This window comes from Triticum urartu, chromosome 3, assembly GCF_003073215.2.
Source record: "Triticum urartu cultivar G1812 chromosome 3, Tu2.1, whole genome shotgun sequence".
Lineage (NCBI taxonomy): Eukaryota > Viridiplantae > Streptophyta > Magnoliopsida > Poales > Poaceae > Triticum > Triticum urartu.
Window position 1 is genome coordinate 613,104,234 of NC_053024.1, and position 15,232 is coordinate 613,119,465.

The 15,232-nt window shown below is 46.8% G+C and overlaps 2 protein-coding genes across 2 annotated transcripts; one reads left to right on the forward strand and one right to left on the reverse strand.

The window, feature by feature from the left end:
• The first annotated feature begins 323 nt into the window (after nucleotides 1-323).
• Nucleotides 324-1,765, forward strand: LOC125545360 (leucine-rich repeat extensin-like protein 1). Its single transcript, XM_048709276.1, has one exon. It carries the CDS (start codon nucleotides 397-399, stop codon nucleotides 1,498-1,500), a length of 1,104 nt encoding a protein of 367 aa, XP_048565233.1. The 5' UTR covers nucleotides 324-396; the 3' UTR covers nucleotides 1,501-1,765.
• A 10,314-nt stretch (nucleotides 1,766-12,079) lies between these two features.
• On the reverse strand, nucleotides 12,080-13,950 carry LOC125545361 (protein ENHANCED PSEUDOMONAS SUSCEPTIBILITY 1-like). The gene has a single exon (XM_048709277.1). The coding sequence runs from the start codon at nucleotides 13,826-13,828 to the stop codon at nucleotides 12,347-12,349; it is 1,482 nt and encodes a 493-aa protein (XP_048565234.1). The 5' UTR covers nucleotides 13,829-13,950; the 3' UTR covers nucleotides 12,080-12,346.
• Between the last annotated feature and the right edge of the window lie 1,282 nt (nucleotides 13,951-15,232).

Below are 15,232 nucleotides of genomic sequence, written 5' to 3' on the forward strand. Positions count from 1 at the left end.
CGATTTTTTTAAATTCTGTGATCACTTTTAAAATTTTGGAACATTTATTAACCCGGAAACATTTTTCAAATTTGGAACATTTTTATATCATGATTTTTCTTTTGCAAATATGTGAATCGTTTTTTTAATTTAGAATCTTTTTTGAAATGCCAATCATTTTTAATGAAGCAACAAATAAAACACAAAAGAAAACGAAAGAAATAAACAGGGGCGCCCCACCCCGTAATGGGCCGGCCTCCCGGCCTAAGCGCGTGCCGGAGTGGCTGTTTGCTGCGCTAGCGCCGCGTAGTGCGGTGCGGGGATCAAGCAGGTCGCCTCACCAGCGAGTCATCAGATCAGCGACTCATCACCAACCCCCACACCAAAGCAAGCGCGAAGGTCAGAGCTCCCCGCGCCATGGCTTCCCCGTCCCAATCCCCCTCCCCTCTCCACCCGCACCAGCTCCAGCAGCACCCGCTCCCCCCGCACCAGCACCCCCACCCGCAGTACCAGGCCCCGCCCCCTTCGATGCCCCCCCCGCCGGGGGCGCCCCCCAAGGCCATGGATCTGGAGGTCACCGTCGTCTCGGGCAAGCACCTGAAGAACGTCAACTGGCGCCGCGGCGATCTCCGCGCCTACGCCGTCGCCTACCTCGATCCCTCCCGCCGCACCGCCACCCGCCCCGACGACGCCGGCGGCTGCAAGCCCGCGTGGAACGAGCGCATCACCCTCCAGCTCCCGCCCCACCTCTCGCCGCACGACCCCTCGCTCCTCCTCTCCCTCGACGTCTTCCACTCCAAGCCGTCCGACTCGCCCAAGCCGCTCGTCGGCTCCGCCCGCTCACCTCTCCGCGACCTCCTCTTCCCCGCCAGCCCTAACCCTAGCTCCGATTCCCCCGCCTCACCGATCATCACCCTCCCGCTCCTGCGCCCCTCCGGCCGCCCCCAGGGCAAGCTCCGCATCCGCGTCGCCCTTCGCGAGCGCTCGCCTCCTCCTCCTGAGCCGCAGTATCCACCTCCTTCCTCCTCCCCCTACTATTTCCCAGCCCCTCCGCCTCCCACCTACTCGGCACCGCCACAGTACGGCTCGGACCAGTACTACCGTCCTAGTGGGTACTACTCTGCGCCACCACCGCCTCCATCTCAGTACGAATACACCACAGGGCCCTCTGCACCTGTGGAGTATGGCAGGCAGTATGAGCAAAGAGGAAGGACTGAGGGTGTGACTGGGCAGTATGATCCCAGAAGGACTGAAGGTGTGACTGGGCAGTATGAGCCAAAAGGAAGGACTGAGGGTGTGACTGGTCAGTATGATCAAAGAGGAAGGACTGAGGGGGCAACTCCGAGCGAAAGGTATGGATTAGGCGCTGGGCTTGCTGTGGGTGCAGTTGCTGGGGGCGTTGGGGCGCTTGCGATTGATGAAGGTGTGAAGTATAAGGAGGAAAAGGCGGCAGAGAGGGTGGGAGAGAAGGTGGCTCCTGCCGCAAGGGACGATTACAGCGAGTATCGTCGAGAGTATTGATGGGAGTTCAAGTGTGTGAGGATGCGCTGTGAGTTTGTTCTTCTCAATTCCTGTTAATGTGGGAATAAGTTGCAGTGTGATTTCGTGGTTTGCTCTGTATATGTATATATTTGCTTGAGAGACATGAATTACTATAGTGCTTGTGCTTATGGCCTGCGCGTTATGACATATTTGGTCTGTACCATAAACGTTTTGTGATTACCTTTGAAGCTGTACTCGCAACTTGATGTCTGTATAATTTGTCTCTGATCTGAGTTGTGCTTAAGTCTGTTCCATTAGTATCTGTATATCTGGTTTGGTGCTTGGCATTGCAGGGAACTTCAATTTTATGTTTCTTTCAGTCAAATTATATTGCTTTTGTTGAACAGCGTACCAAATTTGATATGAATTTTTGCTTCTACACTCAAATCTACACTTGTTTTGCAAGTTTGCATTTTGCTGCAGTGTTTTCTCGTTTTATGTCATAACCATGTGAGCCAAGTATTTCGTACTTTAAAAGCCACAATATGTTCAGAGTTGCCATGCTTCAGTTTATCTTGCAGTCACGTAGTGTAATTGGTAATGCTCTGAAGGAGAGTGAATGTGACCCATAGAAAGCTATATCTTTTTTTTTTTGCGGAAAACATACGAAGCTAGATTGATGTTGCACGAATTTGTTTCAGAATAAATCCACCGTAATGGGAAACAATGTACGCAGATTTTGTACACCTCCAAATTTTAAGCACCTGACTTGGGCAAACTCACCCTAGTCCTTTGTGCTATTTAGGAGCTCTTGTATATTCTTTCGAATTATATTACCCTTTGTTTTGCTGGACTCGAAATGTGAAATAACATTGCACTTACTGGACTAGGATTCTCAGAGCTTCCATGAGTAATATACTGATGTGTAGTTGTTTGAGGAACCTTTTTGCTTTGCATACTCTAAGCTGAACAACTTATTGTTTGATGCGTTTCTAAAGTCCTTCTCAAGTTTGTTAAGAGCTCATATATGCTGTACCAAGGTGTATATTTATTGGTTGATCACAATTTGATCAATGATAATACCAGACATCATCATTATCCTTTAAAACCAGAAGAAATATGGTCCTATTTTGTGTTCTTGTGACAACCACTTAACATTGCTGACACTGAAGTTCCTAGTTATGCAGCTCCTGTAGGTTGCACCCAATCTTCTTTTGCACTGATGTCATAATATCCTTGCGTGACTGTAACTTTAGACATATCTCGAGGGTAGAGCGCTGCATACCATTGTGTTACAACAGAGAAAAGCTTTTCATTGAGATGTTGTCTGGGAACTTGTCAGCTCCTAAAGGCTGTGCACCTGTGCCGTAATACTTTTGCCTGAAACTATAACACAATGACATCATCTCTACTTGGATTCTATTTTCTGATGGATTCTATTCTTTATGCTTGCAAAAGATGCATATCCAAGCTGTTGTGCCACTGCACGTATCTTTATCTGACAGATTTTATAGTGCCGCATTTGCAACCAAAGCCAAGAGAACAAACTTGTTCCTTTTTGATAAGTTTTGATGTTCTTTTTTCAGTTTAATCCACATAATGTTTGAGCTTCTTACATAATGTGCAGTTGTTGGAGGAACCTTTTTGCGTTGCATACTGTAAGCTGAATAACTTATTGTTCGGTGTGTTTCTGAAGTCCTTATCAAATTTCCTAAGAGCCAATATGCTGTACCGTGGTGTATATTTATTGGTTGATCGCAGTGTCTTCAATGATATACCAGATGTTATCATTATCCTTTAAAATCAGAAAAATATCATTGCCTTTTAAAATCAGAAAAAATATGGTCCTATTTTCTATTCTTGTGACAACCACTTCAACATAGCCGACACTAACTTTCCTAGTTATGCAGCTCCTGTAGTTAGGTTGCTCCCAACCTTCTTTTGCACTGATGTACCAATATCCTTGCATGACTGCAACATTAGACATATCTTGAGCGTAGAGTGCTGCATACCATTTTCATATCTTCACTTCTGCCCTTGTTTCGCAACTGAAAAAAACTTCATTGAGATGTTGTCTGGAAATTTGTCAGCTCCTAAAGGCTGTGCACCTGTGCCGTAATCCTCTTGCCTGAACTATAACGCAATGTTGTCATCTCTACTTGGATTCTATTTTCTAATTGATTTTATTCTTTATGCTTATATAAAAGAGGCATGTCCAAGCTTTAAGCTGAAAAAGGGTAGAAAGTAGCGTATCTCCAAGAAAGGCCGTGTTTTGCACCAATGCACATATCTTTATCTGACAGTTTTACATTGGGGCATTTGCATCCAAAAAGCCAAGAGAACGGACTTGTTTCCTTTTGATAAGTTTTAACACTTTTTTCCAGTTTTAATCCACATAATGTTTGATCTTGTCGCAAAATGCATGACATAATATGCAATAGCACAGACATCATGATATACCACGAAACTGGTGACTCGTGCTGCTGGATGGTAATGTTGATGATGGCACTATGTAATGGCATGATTTTATTGTGGAGACAATAAATTTGGACTGTAAAGGCGGAACAGTGCCAAATCAGAGTATCTGAGAACTGATACCTGATTGTTGAAGTAGAATCTTTGGATTTAGTAGTCAATGCTGGGAATATCATCAGTTGGGTAACTAGGAATATCATATGCCCACTTTATATTATGATGCTTGGTTCTAGTTGTCTTCAGGAATGGCTAAAATGTTAGCCCGCTGTAATCTTGGTAATAACCTAGCAGAGTCGAAGCTAGCTTTTGATATGGGCCACAATTATGTTGCTCCACCTACCTGAAAATGTAATTAAAAAGGTCCACCAATGCTCTTTATCTGTATTTAAAGGTTTCATTGTACATATGATTTTTACTCTTCGTTCCATGAGTTCACGTTGAGTTGGTTATTGGGTAAGCTGTGCCTTGCTGCTTTCTTGCTGCTGCTGTAGTCTGTAATGAAACTGTGAGATAAGGTAGTGAAGCTAAGTTTCTGTAACTGTCTCTAGTCTTATTTCTTAGTAGCACAGATTCTTTCTTCTATGTGAGGAGGGAGTTTACTTAAATACGGAACATTGTGTGTGGTATAGTCATGAATATTCCTGAATATGCAGTCGATCTAAAGGTTTAGTAGCTTGCCACTTCCCATCTAAAAGCCCAATATGGAACTGTTTGGTTTTTGTGTGCCAGAACTGTTGTTTCTTGGAATACACTATCGGTCTTTTCTGAACCTAGCGTTACTTAACAGTCAGTGGTGTCCTCGTCTAAGAATGATCAAGGGTTGGACATATAGCACACATCCTTCTATAAGAGTTATGGATTTACTTGGGCCACCAGTTTGCTCATTTGCGATGTCCCGAGGCTTTGATATGATATGTGACTAATGCGGTATTGTTTATCTAAGGATACATGCTTCCACTGTATTTGTTGAACTTACGTTTCCTGTTTTATAATTATTTTAGTGATGTCTGCAATGTAGCCTTTGATGACAAGTGGCTATTGCTGATGTAGTTTGATTCTTGAAGGGATAAGGCTTCAGTTGTATTGAATAAACATGTTGTATACACAATAGATTAATCGACTCTTAATTTTTTTTATATAGAAACTCCTAACTCCCTTTGCTGAAACTGGACTTGAGGTTGAAAGACTTGTATATATTGATTTTTGTGTTGAACTGCACTAATTTGTTCCCTTTTTATTTCAATTGTTTCTTATATCAGTGAAGTCTAGTGTAGAATACATATTATCAATATTTTTCCGACATGTACATATTATCAGTAATTGTTTGTCAGGGAGATGTCCAGTCTTGACATGTCCTTTTTTTTAATCATCCATGCATTGTCAAAAAGAAAAAAGGGAACAGATTTGGACATTTTTAACCCATAGACATCCTTGCACATGTTTATCCGTACAACAATTTCATTCTGTATTGTCTTCTTATTTTTACTGAATGGTGGGTGCCTCAGAATGTTAGCCTGAATTCACCACCACCAGTATTGGCAACCCTATCTTAACACGTCAATCCACAAGCCTCTTATCCATTTCCATTTGCCTGTGGCGGAGGAGCAATCCCAAACTAGCTGCTTAACACTAGTTGGCTTTGACAACTGATTATACTGTTTGAACTAGTCTGTTTACTAGTGTTTGTTAATGTACTTTTTGATTCATAGACTGCCATCGATTTCATTATTTCAAGTTGTAGCTACTGTTTTGTGCAACCCTATAAACACTAGGGCTCTGCTTCACTGGGATTTTTTTTCTTCCTTTTCCTAGTGGCACTGGCTTTCGCTATGGTAGATATCTGTTAGTTTTGTCAGTGCAGAAGTGGGTTTTGATCGTTATAGGAATCTCTATGAATGGCATCAAGGCTGAGAAAAATTAAAGCAGCCGGCTGAACAAAATAAAAGCAGTTCACTGGTCCGATGTATTTATTCAAGGTTTGCCGACTGGCCGGAGTAGGATAATATTCTGAAGTCCATGCATTGCTCTCGTATTTTTTTTCTTATTCGAATTTGATACCCTTTTCATCATAATCTGTCTAACGGACCATTATCCTTTGGTTTCGGAAAATGGCCAAATAATACGCTTCAGCTTATAAAATCGTTGGACTTTGTTCGCCGGTCGTGTTCTTAATCCATTCGTTGTGCTGCTGACATGGACGACTCAATGATTTTTATTCGACTTCAAATTGATACGTGTTTCTTATGCGAGGCCCATCCCATTCTCATGATTGCTGTTCGATCTATGGCGAGCATTATTTTGCGTGTATTCTGGTGGCATTTGTTTATATATACGCTGCTGTGGCCTGGGTGCAACCGTCCCAGACGGGATTTCGGCCCGGCGCGGCCATCCATCCATCGACGGCTTAAATATGCAGGCTGGTCCAATAAATATGGGCCGGCTGACGCCGACTCGCGCAGCCCGGTCTGTCCACAGAGCGCACCTCTAAGCTGGTGCTCCTCGCGCCCGACACGTCGCCCTATAAGCCCTGTGAGAGCTACGGGCCAGATTCCGCTAATGCCGTCCCCTTCGCTCCCCCGATGATGATGCCGCGCGTGACCTTTTTCATGCATGCATGGAGGGATTCAGGCAGATCTTATCCCCCCCTTTTCGCTTTTTCTCCGCCCGTCGCCACCATCCGTTTCGTCTAGGCACGCAGGCAGGCAGGCAGGCAGGCTGGCAGGCTCTAGGGGGAACCCAGGCGTTCACTGAACCTGACGGCACTGGCCGTGGCGCACACCAAAGCTTGCACTCTAACCAAATAACTGGAGTGGTGAGCTGCATATGCCGCTGCTCGCTGCACCGCACGCACAAGCCTCGCGAGTTGACCCGGCACCGCGCCCGGAAATGCGCCATCCATTGCTTTTATTTTATCATTATTCCGTCTACGTAACGAAAATGCTCTCGCAGTACTGCTACTGACACTAGTAGATGCGGATCGATCGTGCCAGGTAGACGGCCACTGCGTGGGTGCACCGGCTGCACGCGGCGCGCGCTGACACGTCGGTGTAATAATTCCGCCCAAGTGGGTCTTAGAAAACATAGTTTCCCAAGTGGGTCGGCGATCGGGTGGCTCCGGTGCCGGCCACGAAGGTGCGCTCGGCCCGCCGGGCGCCCATACGCGGTTTATGTCAGGCGGCCGGCCACTAGGCGGGGCGCACGCAACGCAACGGAGCTCTCCTACAGTGTAGGATCGGGACGCGTATCTCCAGTGGTATTACCATGTGCGTGATCCCACGGGTTAATGCTTAATTAGTCGCGGTCAGAGGAGCGCAGGCTAGCTGCCCTGCTCGCATCACATCACGGCTGTGGACGGCGTTGCTGTGCTGCCTACTAGTGCTAGAGGAGTAATCTAAGGGCGCAGTGCGTTTTACATTGTTTAATCGTGATTGCCGTGGCATCAGGATGTGGCGTTCCTCGTGTTCGGTGTGCAGGTTTACGGGCCGCGACAAAGAGGGACGTCGCTGCCAGCGTCAAGGCCCCCCCTTGATGAGTGATGATGGGCTCCACTGGAGGGCGATCAGGACGTGAAATGCTCAAACGTCAGGTGTGATTAGCGGGGGGAGGAGACCGGGGACCGGAGACCGGTAGGACCCGAGCAACACGTGGCCGCGGGTGCAGCGAAACGCGCACGCACGCACTGACGACCGCGGTGGTGCGGAGCAAAAGGGTTTACCCTACGCGGCCCGCGCGCGCACGACGGCACGAGGGTCCAGGTCCGGGTGCGCGCAGGCAGATCGGGAGAGCGGAGGCGTCGCGCACCCGGCAAAATGCGCCAGGCGGATTGGGACGGACTCGCATGAGTGGCGGATGGTCAACGCACTACTAGGAGAATTGGCTAGGCTTGCATTGGACGAGGACAGCTAAAAGATAATGCATTGGATGGTTTGGTGAAAAATGTGTGTACCAAAGAATCAAGGAAAAATAGGTTTTCGGCATATCCATTGTTTCAACTTCGCTATGCCGGCTAAACAGGCTTGGCGTCTTATCTAGAATCCGGATTTTCTATGTGCTACTATTTTGAGAGTCAAATACTATCCTGACGTTGATTTGTTGAACACTGACCTGAAGAAGGGTTTTTCCTTCACCTGGCAACGTATTATGGCGGGTGTGAGCTCCATGAAGCGTGGTCATATTTGGCAAATGGAAAATGGGCAGAATATTGACATTTGGGAGGACGCCTGGATTTTAAATTGTGCAAACCGTAAGATTGTTACCCCCAAGGGATGCCAGTTGTTACGGAAGGTAGCAGATTTGATTGATCAAATCCTAAATAGTTGGGATGAAGATCTTCTTAGACAGACTCTATGGCTTATTGATGTTTATGAAAAAAAATTATATGAGACCAGGTCTCACGGTTAGCAGGTGAGACTCATCCTGATGGATGACACGTGGCATTCACAAATCACAAAGCATCTAATCTCCCCCCCCCTGAAATCAGGATGGGTCTCACCTGCTAACCCATGAGACCTCGTCTCATAAAATTCTTTTCCTTCTACGTAACATGATATGCTAGATTTCGTAGCTTGGAATATCACAAAAAATGAGATCTTTACAGTTCAGTCTGCTTATTTTGTTGAATGAGACCACCAATATGGGAACAAGTTACGACATACCAATGGGATGGGACGTACCACGGTCAATTCTATTTGGGGAAGGATTTGGAAACTTGCTTGTCCAGCAAAGGTTAAAATATTTATTTGGCGTACACTTCACGGCACTCTTCCGTGTCATATTAAGTTAGCTAATAGACATGTGAAAGTATCGCCTGAGTGTCCTGCCTGCTCATCTGGGCCAGAAGACACAAAACATCTGCTGTTCCTATGTGACAGAGCAAAAAAAGTCTAGAGAAGACTAGGGATGGAAGATATTATCGACAGAACTTGTAAAATAGACTATGCGGGTGAGGCAGTCTTGGAATATTTACTTTCATTAACAGATCAGGAACTATGTATTATGGGCACTCGAAATGTGCGTGACATGATTGCCATATCAGCCTGGTACTTGTGGTGGGAAATGCACAAATTGGTACACAATGAGACTACTCAGAATGCACAACAGATATCCATGGGGATACGCACTCTCACCGATAAATTTGTTAATGCCTACTTGCCTAAGGCTTCCATGAAAAGAGGAGGATGGTCTAGCCCCCCGACGGGATTTGTTAAACTTAACGTTGATGATTCTTTTGACCACGACCTTCTCAGGGGTATGATCGGGGCGGTCTTAAGAGATGATAAAGGTAGGTTCATCGGTGGGGGAAATGGTAAGAATTACTGGTGTGCAGATGTCCTGATGGCTGAAGCTTTGGCATTAAAATTCGGCCTATCACTTGCGCAAAGGACGGGTTGTAATCGCATAAATAATTATTAACTCAGATAATATGGAGGTGATCGAGACCATGAACGAAGCAGGACGATCGTCGGGGGCATCAACTGCAATTTTTTACGACTGTTTTCACTTAGCTTGCGGTTTTCCTATTTCTAGATTCGAGCATTGTAATAGAGAAGCAAATAAAGTTGCTCATGAACTTGCCAAGTTGGCTAGATTTTCCTTCATTTCTGATTGGCTGGAGGAACCACATAATACAATTGTACCAATCCTCATAAACGATGTAATGATTATTTCTAATGAATAAAGCTCGAACTTTCTTTCAGAAAAAAGGAGAATTGGCTATTGGTGGCGGAAACAAATTGGACGGACGTGTCCGTCACCGGTAACCTGCCACTCGTAACAGGTTATCATGGCAAACGTCCATCCGTTGTAAGCAATCCAGTTAATAGTGACGGGCAGTTATGTGGTAAGCAATCTAAACTAGTATGTGCTTATCTAGATTGTAATCAGTATGTCGTTAATGCTGTCAATGCCATGTTCATGATCATTTTCTGGATTAAATTAATAAAAAATTGCCTATTTACTCAACATGTGCTATGATCATGATAATTATTGGTCCATAGTTTTTTTCGTGGGGCACATATGTGTGATAATGGGGAATTCATAAAATTTATACATAAATTATGGAGTTGACCTTACGAGTAAACAATAAAACTCTTCACAAAAAAAGAGTAAAGAATAAAACTATCCACAAAGTTATATTATCTCTAGATGGCCTCCCTTTTTATGTCTACTGGTTGCAATTTATATATTCAAACAAATTACTAACCTAATATTATATTCACCTGACAGAAGTATTGTAGACAATAATCTTTGTTTGATAGCCAGAATAAGTAGTCTACAGAATTTTCTCCATCAACGCATATCTTCGATAAATGCGGAATTCATGAATATCAAACTGATACCACATACATCGGGTCTCTATTACAAAACACAACAACATGAGCGAACCAAAGCGCATATAATCTATACTTCATATATAAGTTCCGTTCACTCAGGTATATTGCCAAAATTCTTTCAAGTTTTTTTTGAAATTATTCTTCCCAGTATTGAAAAAAATACATATGCCATTACACTCATATGCTTTTTGGAGTCCTTGAAATGGAATATACCACAATGGCCAATGCTAGAGAGAATAATATAAGTAACAACTGTTATGTTTTATGTATGATGAAAAGATTCTATGACTCTATGACTTGATTGCTAGAGTAGTGTTTTTGAAAGTGAGGATAGTTCACATTACTACATTTTAGAGCTCCATCCATTTCAAAATGTACAATGTATGTTGATTTCTTAATACAAACATTTAGCCAATAATTACGCTGTCCATGTGATAGAAAACCGCAATTGTTAGTATGTGCCTTTGAATACAAACATAGAAAACTGCAATCCATGTGAAACCGCAAAAATATATGTTATATGCCCTCTAGAACTATGTGTTTGAAAACTGTATTCTAATACGTATCCAGTGATACGCTTTTGATGGTATATAACACATATTCGTTAGTCAAATTGAGGACCCATAGCCCACACCGATCCTATAAACCCGACTAGGACCTATAGCTCACACCGATCCTATAAACCCGACCAGAAGGAGTATTAACTATTATCCAAAGCGGGATTTATAAATCTTAGTCGATTGAGATTTAACGAAGTCTCAGTCAATGCTATATTTATGAGATCTTACATGAAAATTTGTGTAAAACTTTCTTCTATTTTTTTCTCCCTTTTTATATGTTCTGGCACTTGAAAAGTCCTTTTCTTCCGTCTCATTCAACTTTCAAAAACTTCCAAATTCCACTCGATTCCATACAATTAATCAAACAACAATCAACAAACAATCACAACTACTTATTTAATATAACATTCCAAAATTTAGAATTTTGGGATTCCAAAATAAATCTCGCCCTCGAGATTCGGAGAGGCTAGAAAGAAGGTTAGGTTTGGGGGGGGGGGGGTCTTCTTAGGCCCTGTTTGTTTGGGCTTTTGCTTCTGCTTTTGCAGCTTTTTCATTTTGACCAAAAAGCCATAAAAGTTCCTAAATAGATGCTTTTAAAGCTTTTTTTTGTCTTTTGATGAATCAATGTAACAATATTGAGCTCCAAATGCGATAAAAGCTGCAAAAGCACCTATTTAGGAGCTTCTGTGGCTTTTTGGGCAAAGTGAAAAAACTGCAAAAGCAAAAGCCCAAACAAACAGAACCTTAAAAATCCGTCGATCATCACAAGGTCTGGGTGCTACCGCCCTTAAAAGCAAGGTTACGGTTCCAACAAAACTCATGTACTCCATCCTTAGGATTGACAATGGTGGTCTTATCATATCTTCGGAGTAACTCCTACACTTTGTTAAGTCTCAGTCGACTAAGCTCTAGCCACACCCTTATCAAAGTAGTACTCAGCCAATTAGTCTTATCTTATACTTCCTTCATCCGGAATTAATTGACGCTCAAATAGATGTATTCACATATGGTTTATGTTTTGAAACGACTGGAATACATTACTGGACAGCGCACGGAATAAGGAGGAATTATTTGTTAAGCCGCCGCATACTGGGAATTTAGCGAGTCTCAAGGATATATTTCATGTCTTAATCTGACTAGCTAGTGTCCTATTAGGAGACGCGCTGGTGTACAGTATAAGTCTGTACTGTGTGTGTCAGAAAGCCACACATATGCCATCGGTACATCGACAAGGAGAACTCATGAGCACTGTGCAATCAAACACTTTCACAACCTTATTTTCAGTTACCAGTTCCACAATCCATCATCTCCTTCAGCAAACGTCGCTGCCTAAACTAGTCAATCCAAGCACTACATACGAGTACCAGGCCCACCGCCCGCGCGCACCACCTCGTCCCGAAATGGCTTCTTCCCGCACACCAACCAGGCAGCTTGACGACATGTCATGGCGGCCCTACTTGCGCACGCACGCACGGACGGTCGCGAGCCCGCACTGACCGGTAGGGGTACATCGATCGATCACAACAGGTGCGCCGGGCACGACACGTACTGCATGAACTCGTCGTCGCGGAGCAGCGCCGCCATCGTGTCCGGCGCGAGGCACACCTCGATGTCCACGCTGCCGTCCCCGGAGCGGCCCGGGAACGCCGACATCTTGCCGTCGAACTTGTTGGCGCGCCCGCTGCGCACCGCCAGGGGGCGGCCCCACCCGAAGTCGTTGCCCTCGTACATCGGGAACCGGTTGGAGCTGCCCATCGTCACCACCGCGCCGTCCGGGTTGCCCAGCGGGAAGCACCGGGGCGCCGCCTGCCACCCCGCCGCGGCCCCGCGTATCGCCTCGTCGCCGTACGCCGCCAGGCTCGCGTTCAGCCTCGACGCCGCCCACCGCAGGTCGTTGGACGCCAGCTCCGCCACCGTCGCCGTCGTCGGCGCGCTCTGGATGGCGTTCCCGAAGTAGGCCGGGGAGACCGCCGGGCGCAGCCGGTGACGGCAGTTCACCGCCAGGCGTAGCGTCGTCGTCGCGTCGGCGTCGAGCTGCTTCCGCGCGCGCGTCGTCGAGATCCATATCTGCGCGCACAGTGACTGGAACGACGAGATCTCGCCGCGGGCCTCCTGGTTCTTCGGGTCGTGCGCCATCTTGCCGTAAACCTCGGCATCTTGACCGGCGCTCGACCGACGGTTGGCTATCGCCTTCAGCTCGCGAATTGCGTCCCTGCTGAAGTGGAAGATTCTCTCGCGAAGGGGCGCGTCCGCGTCAAAGGTCACGGCGGGGCCCACGCCGCCGGCAAAGCGGAGGACGGCCGTTGACTCGCCAAAGAAGTTGCGGCGGAAGTCCGGCAGCCTGGGCGACGCGCCGCGGCAAAGGGCGGCCCAGGTGTTATAAAAGTGCCAGAAGGAGGTGCCGTCCACGACGGCGTGGTTGGCGACGATGCCGATGAAGACGGCGCCATCGCCGAGCACGGTGAGCTGGAACGACGTGAGAGGGCGGCGGTGGCCCTCGTAGCTCACGGTGCGGTCCATGGGGAACAGGTCCTTGGTCAGCCTGGTGGGGACGTCGGCGTTGGGCACGAGGAAGTCGTTGAGCGACAGGGCCGGTGCCACGGCGTGGCGGAACTCGACGCCGGCGTCGTTGCATCGGATGACGATGCGGTCGTCGGGGAGGGTGACGAAGCGGCCGGCGAGGGCCGGGAAGACGGCGAGCGCGCGGGAGAGCGACGAGACGAGGAGCGAGACGAGGGAGGCCATGGGGACGTCGGGGGCGGGGAAGAAGAGGCCCTTCTGGATGTAGTGGCAGGACAGCATGGGCAGGTCGGAGACGGAGAGCGTGAGGTCCCCGAGCGCCGACGGCGGGCCGTCCGGGTGCACGGCCTGCCTCGACAGCACGGCGATGCCCGAGCCCGACAGCGGCGCGTCCAGGCAGATGGGCTGGGCGGGCATAATGGCGGGGGCGGTGGGGACGGTGTCCATCGTCATGGTCATGGCGGAGAGCATCTGGGCCATGGGTGCCGATCGGTTGCTACCACCGGTCCACCGCTGCTGCTGCTGCTAATGGCGCGTTGGGCGGTAGCTAGCTAGAGGCCAAGGAGGTGGTTTGGGCAGTGCTGCCTTGTGCTGGACAGTGAGCGAGCTGGGGCGGTTTATATAGCACACCAAGGGGGTGCTGGATGCATGCACCTGAGCGTCAGTACCTTCTCTACCAGTAATACCACTGTTTTGGATATTCTCTGGGCAGGTTTGGTGCTTGTCTGATGCAGAGATACATACACAAATCAGATAAAGGAGCTACCGCATATGTGTGTTATGCTTGTGCCTGTGAAGAGTTCAGCCCCCAAAAGAAAAAGGTTCCATTTCTTAAAATAAGGATGTTGATTACAGATTAGGATGGTGATTAGGAGCATCAGCGTTAGCCAATTTGTTGGCTGCACATAAAATATTCCAACTCTTTGGGGTGTTCCAGAACTACTTCCTCCCTCCGCTTGAAAATACTTGTCGGAGAAATGAATGTATCCGCACGTATTTTTATTCTAGATACCTCCATTTTTATCCATTTCTTCGATAAGTATTTTCGAACAGAGGGAGTAGCATATTGGCACGTGTTTTGACTTTCATATTAATGTTATTTTATAAATATAAATGTTTGCCAAAAGAATTCTAGGATTTTATTTGATAAGCATTTATTATCTTACCAAAGCAATCAATTTTTTATTTGGTAAAGCCAATAAAAGATTGGCCGGTTAAAGCGATTTAAAAAAATCATTGAATAAAAACCAAAGATAGATGGAAAAATAAAAACCGAGAGAGGGGAGGAGGTGGGCGGTGTAGGAACGTATAATCCCAAACCCCCCTTTAGTAAGGCAAATGATCCAAACATAGCCGCTGGTCACACCGAACGATCGCCATGCGTCTTCTAGGACTGCCCAACCCGGTTCTCAACCGACTGGCCAACAAATAATCATGTCGTTCCTCTTTCTCCGACGAACCACCATCCATGCTTCTTCACCCATGAGGCCACGATCCGGCTATGGCGGGGCTATCTCTTTTCCTTACCTGGTGCTGCAGAACGACATAAAATGGATTACGAGGGGGCTCATCCTCTTCTCCCGCTCCTCTCCCACCACTGGTCGGCTCCTCTCCTACCACTGGTCGGCAGAGGTTGCCACGCCACTGGCACGAGGAAGATATCCAACGCTACAAGTCGGCCACTATGAACGCACAGATGTTGCAGACAACCCCACTACAAACGACGACGGTGATGCAACAACGACAAATTGCAACATTGACCATGTTGCAACGGGTGACCGCAGCATGGACCGTGTAGCAAAGGGTGACAAAAGGCCCACCTCGTGCAAACTGAAGGTGATCGCAATATGGTCCATGCCGCAATTGATGACCACAACATGCTCT

Excerpts from the sequence above, each read along its gene's own strand:
- LOC125545360 (XM_048709276.1), top strand. The coding sequence starts at position 397 with ATGGCTTCCCCGTCCCAATCCCCCTCCCCTCTCCACCCGCACCAGCTC.
- LOC125545361 (XM_048709277.1), bottom strand. The coding sequence starts at position 13,828 with ATGGCCCAGATGCTCTCCGCCATGACCATGACGATGGACACCGTCCCC.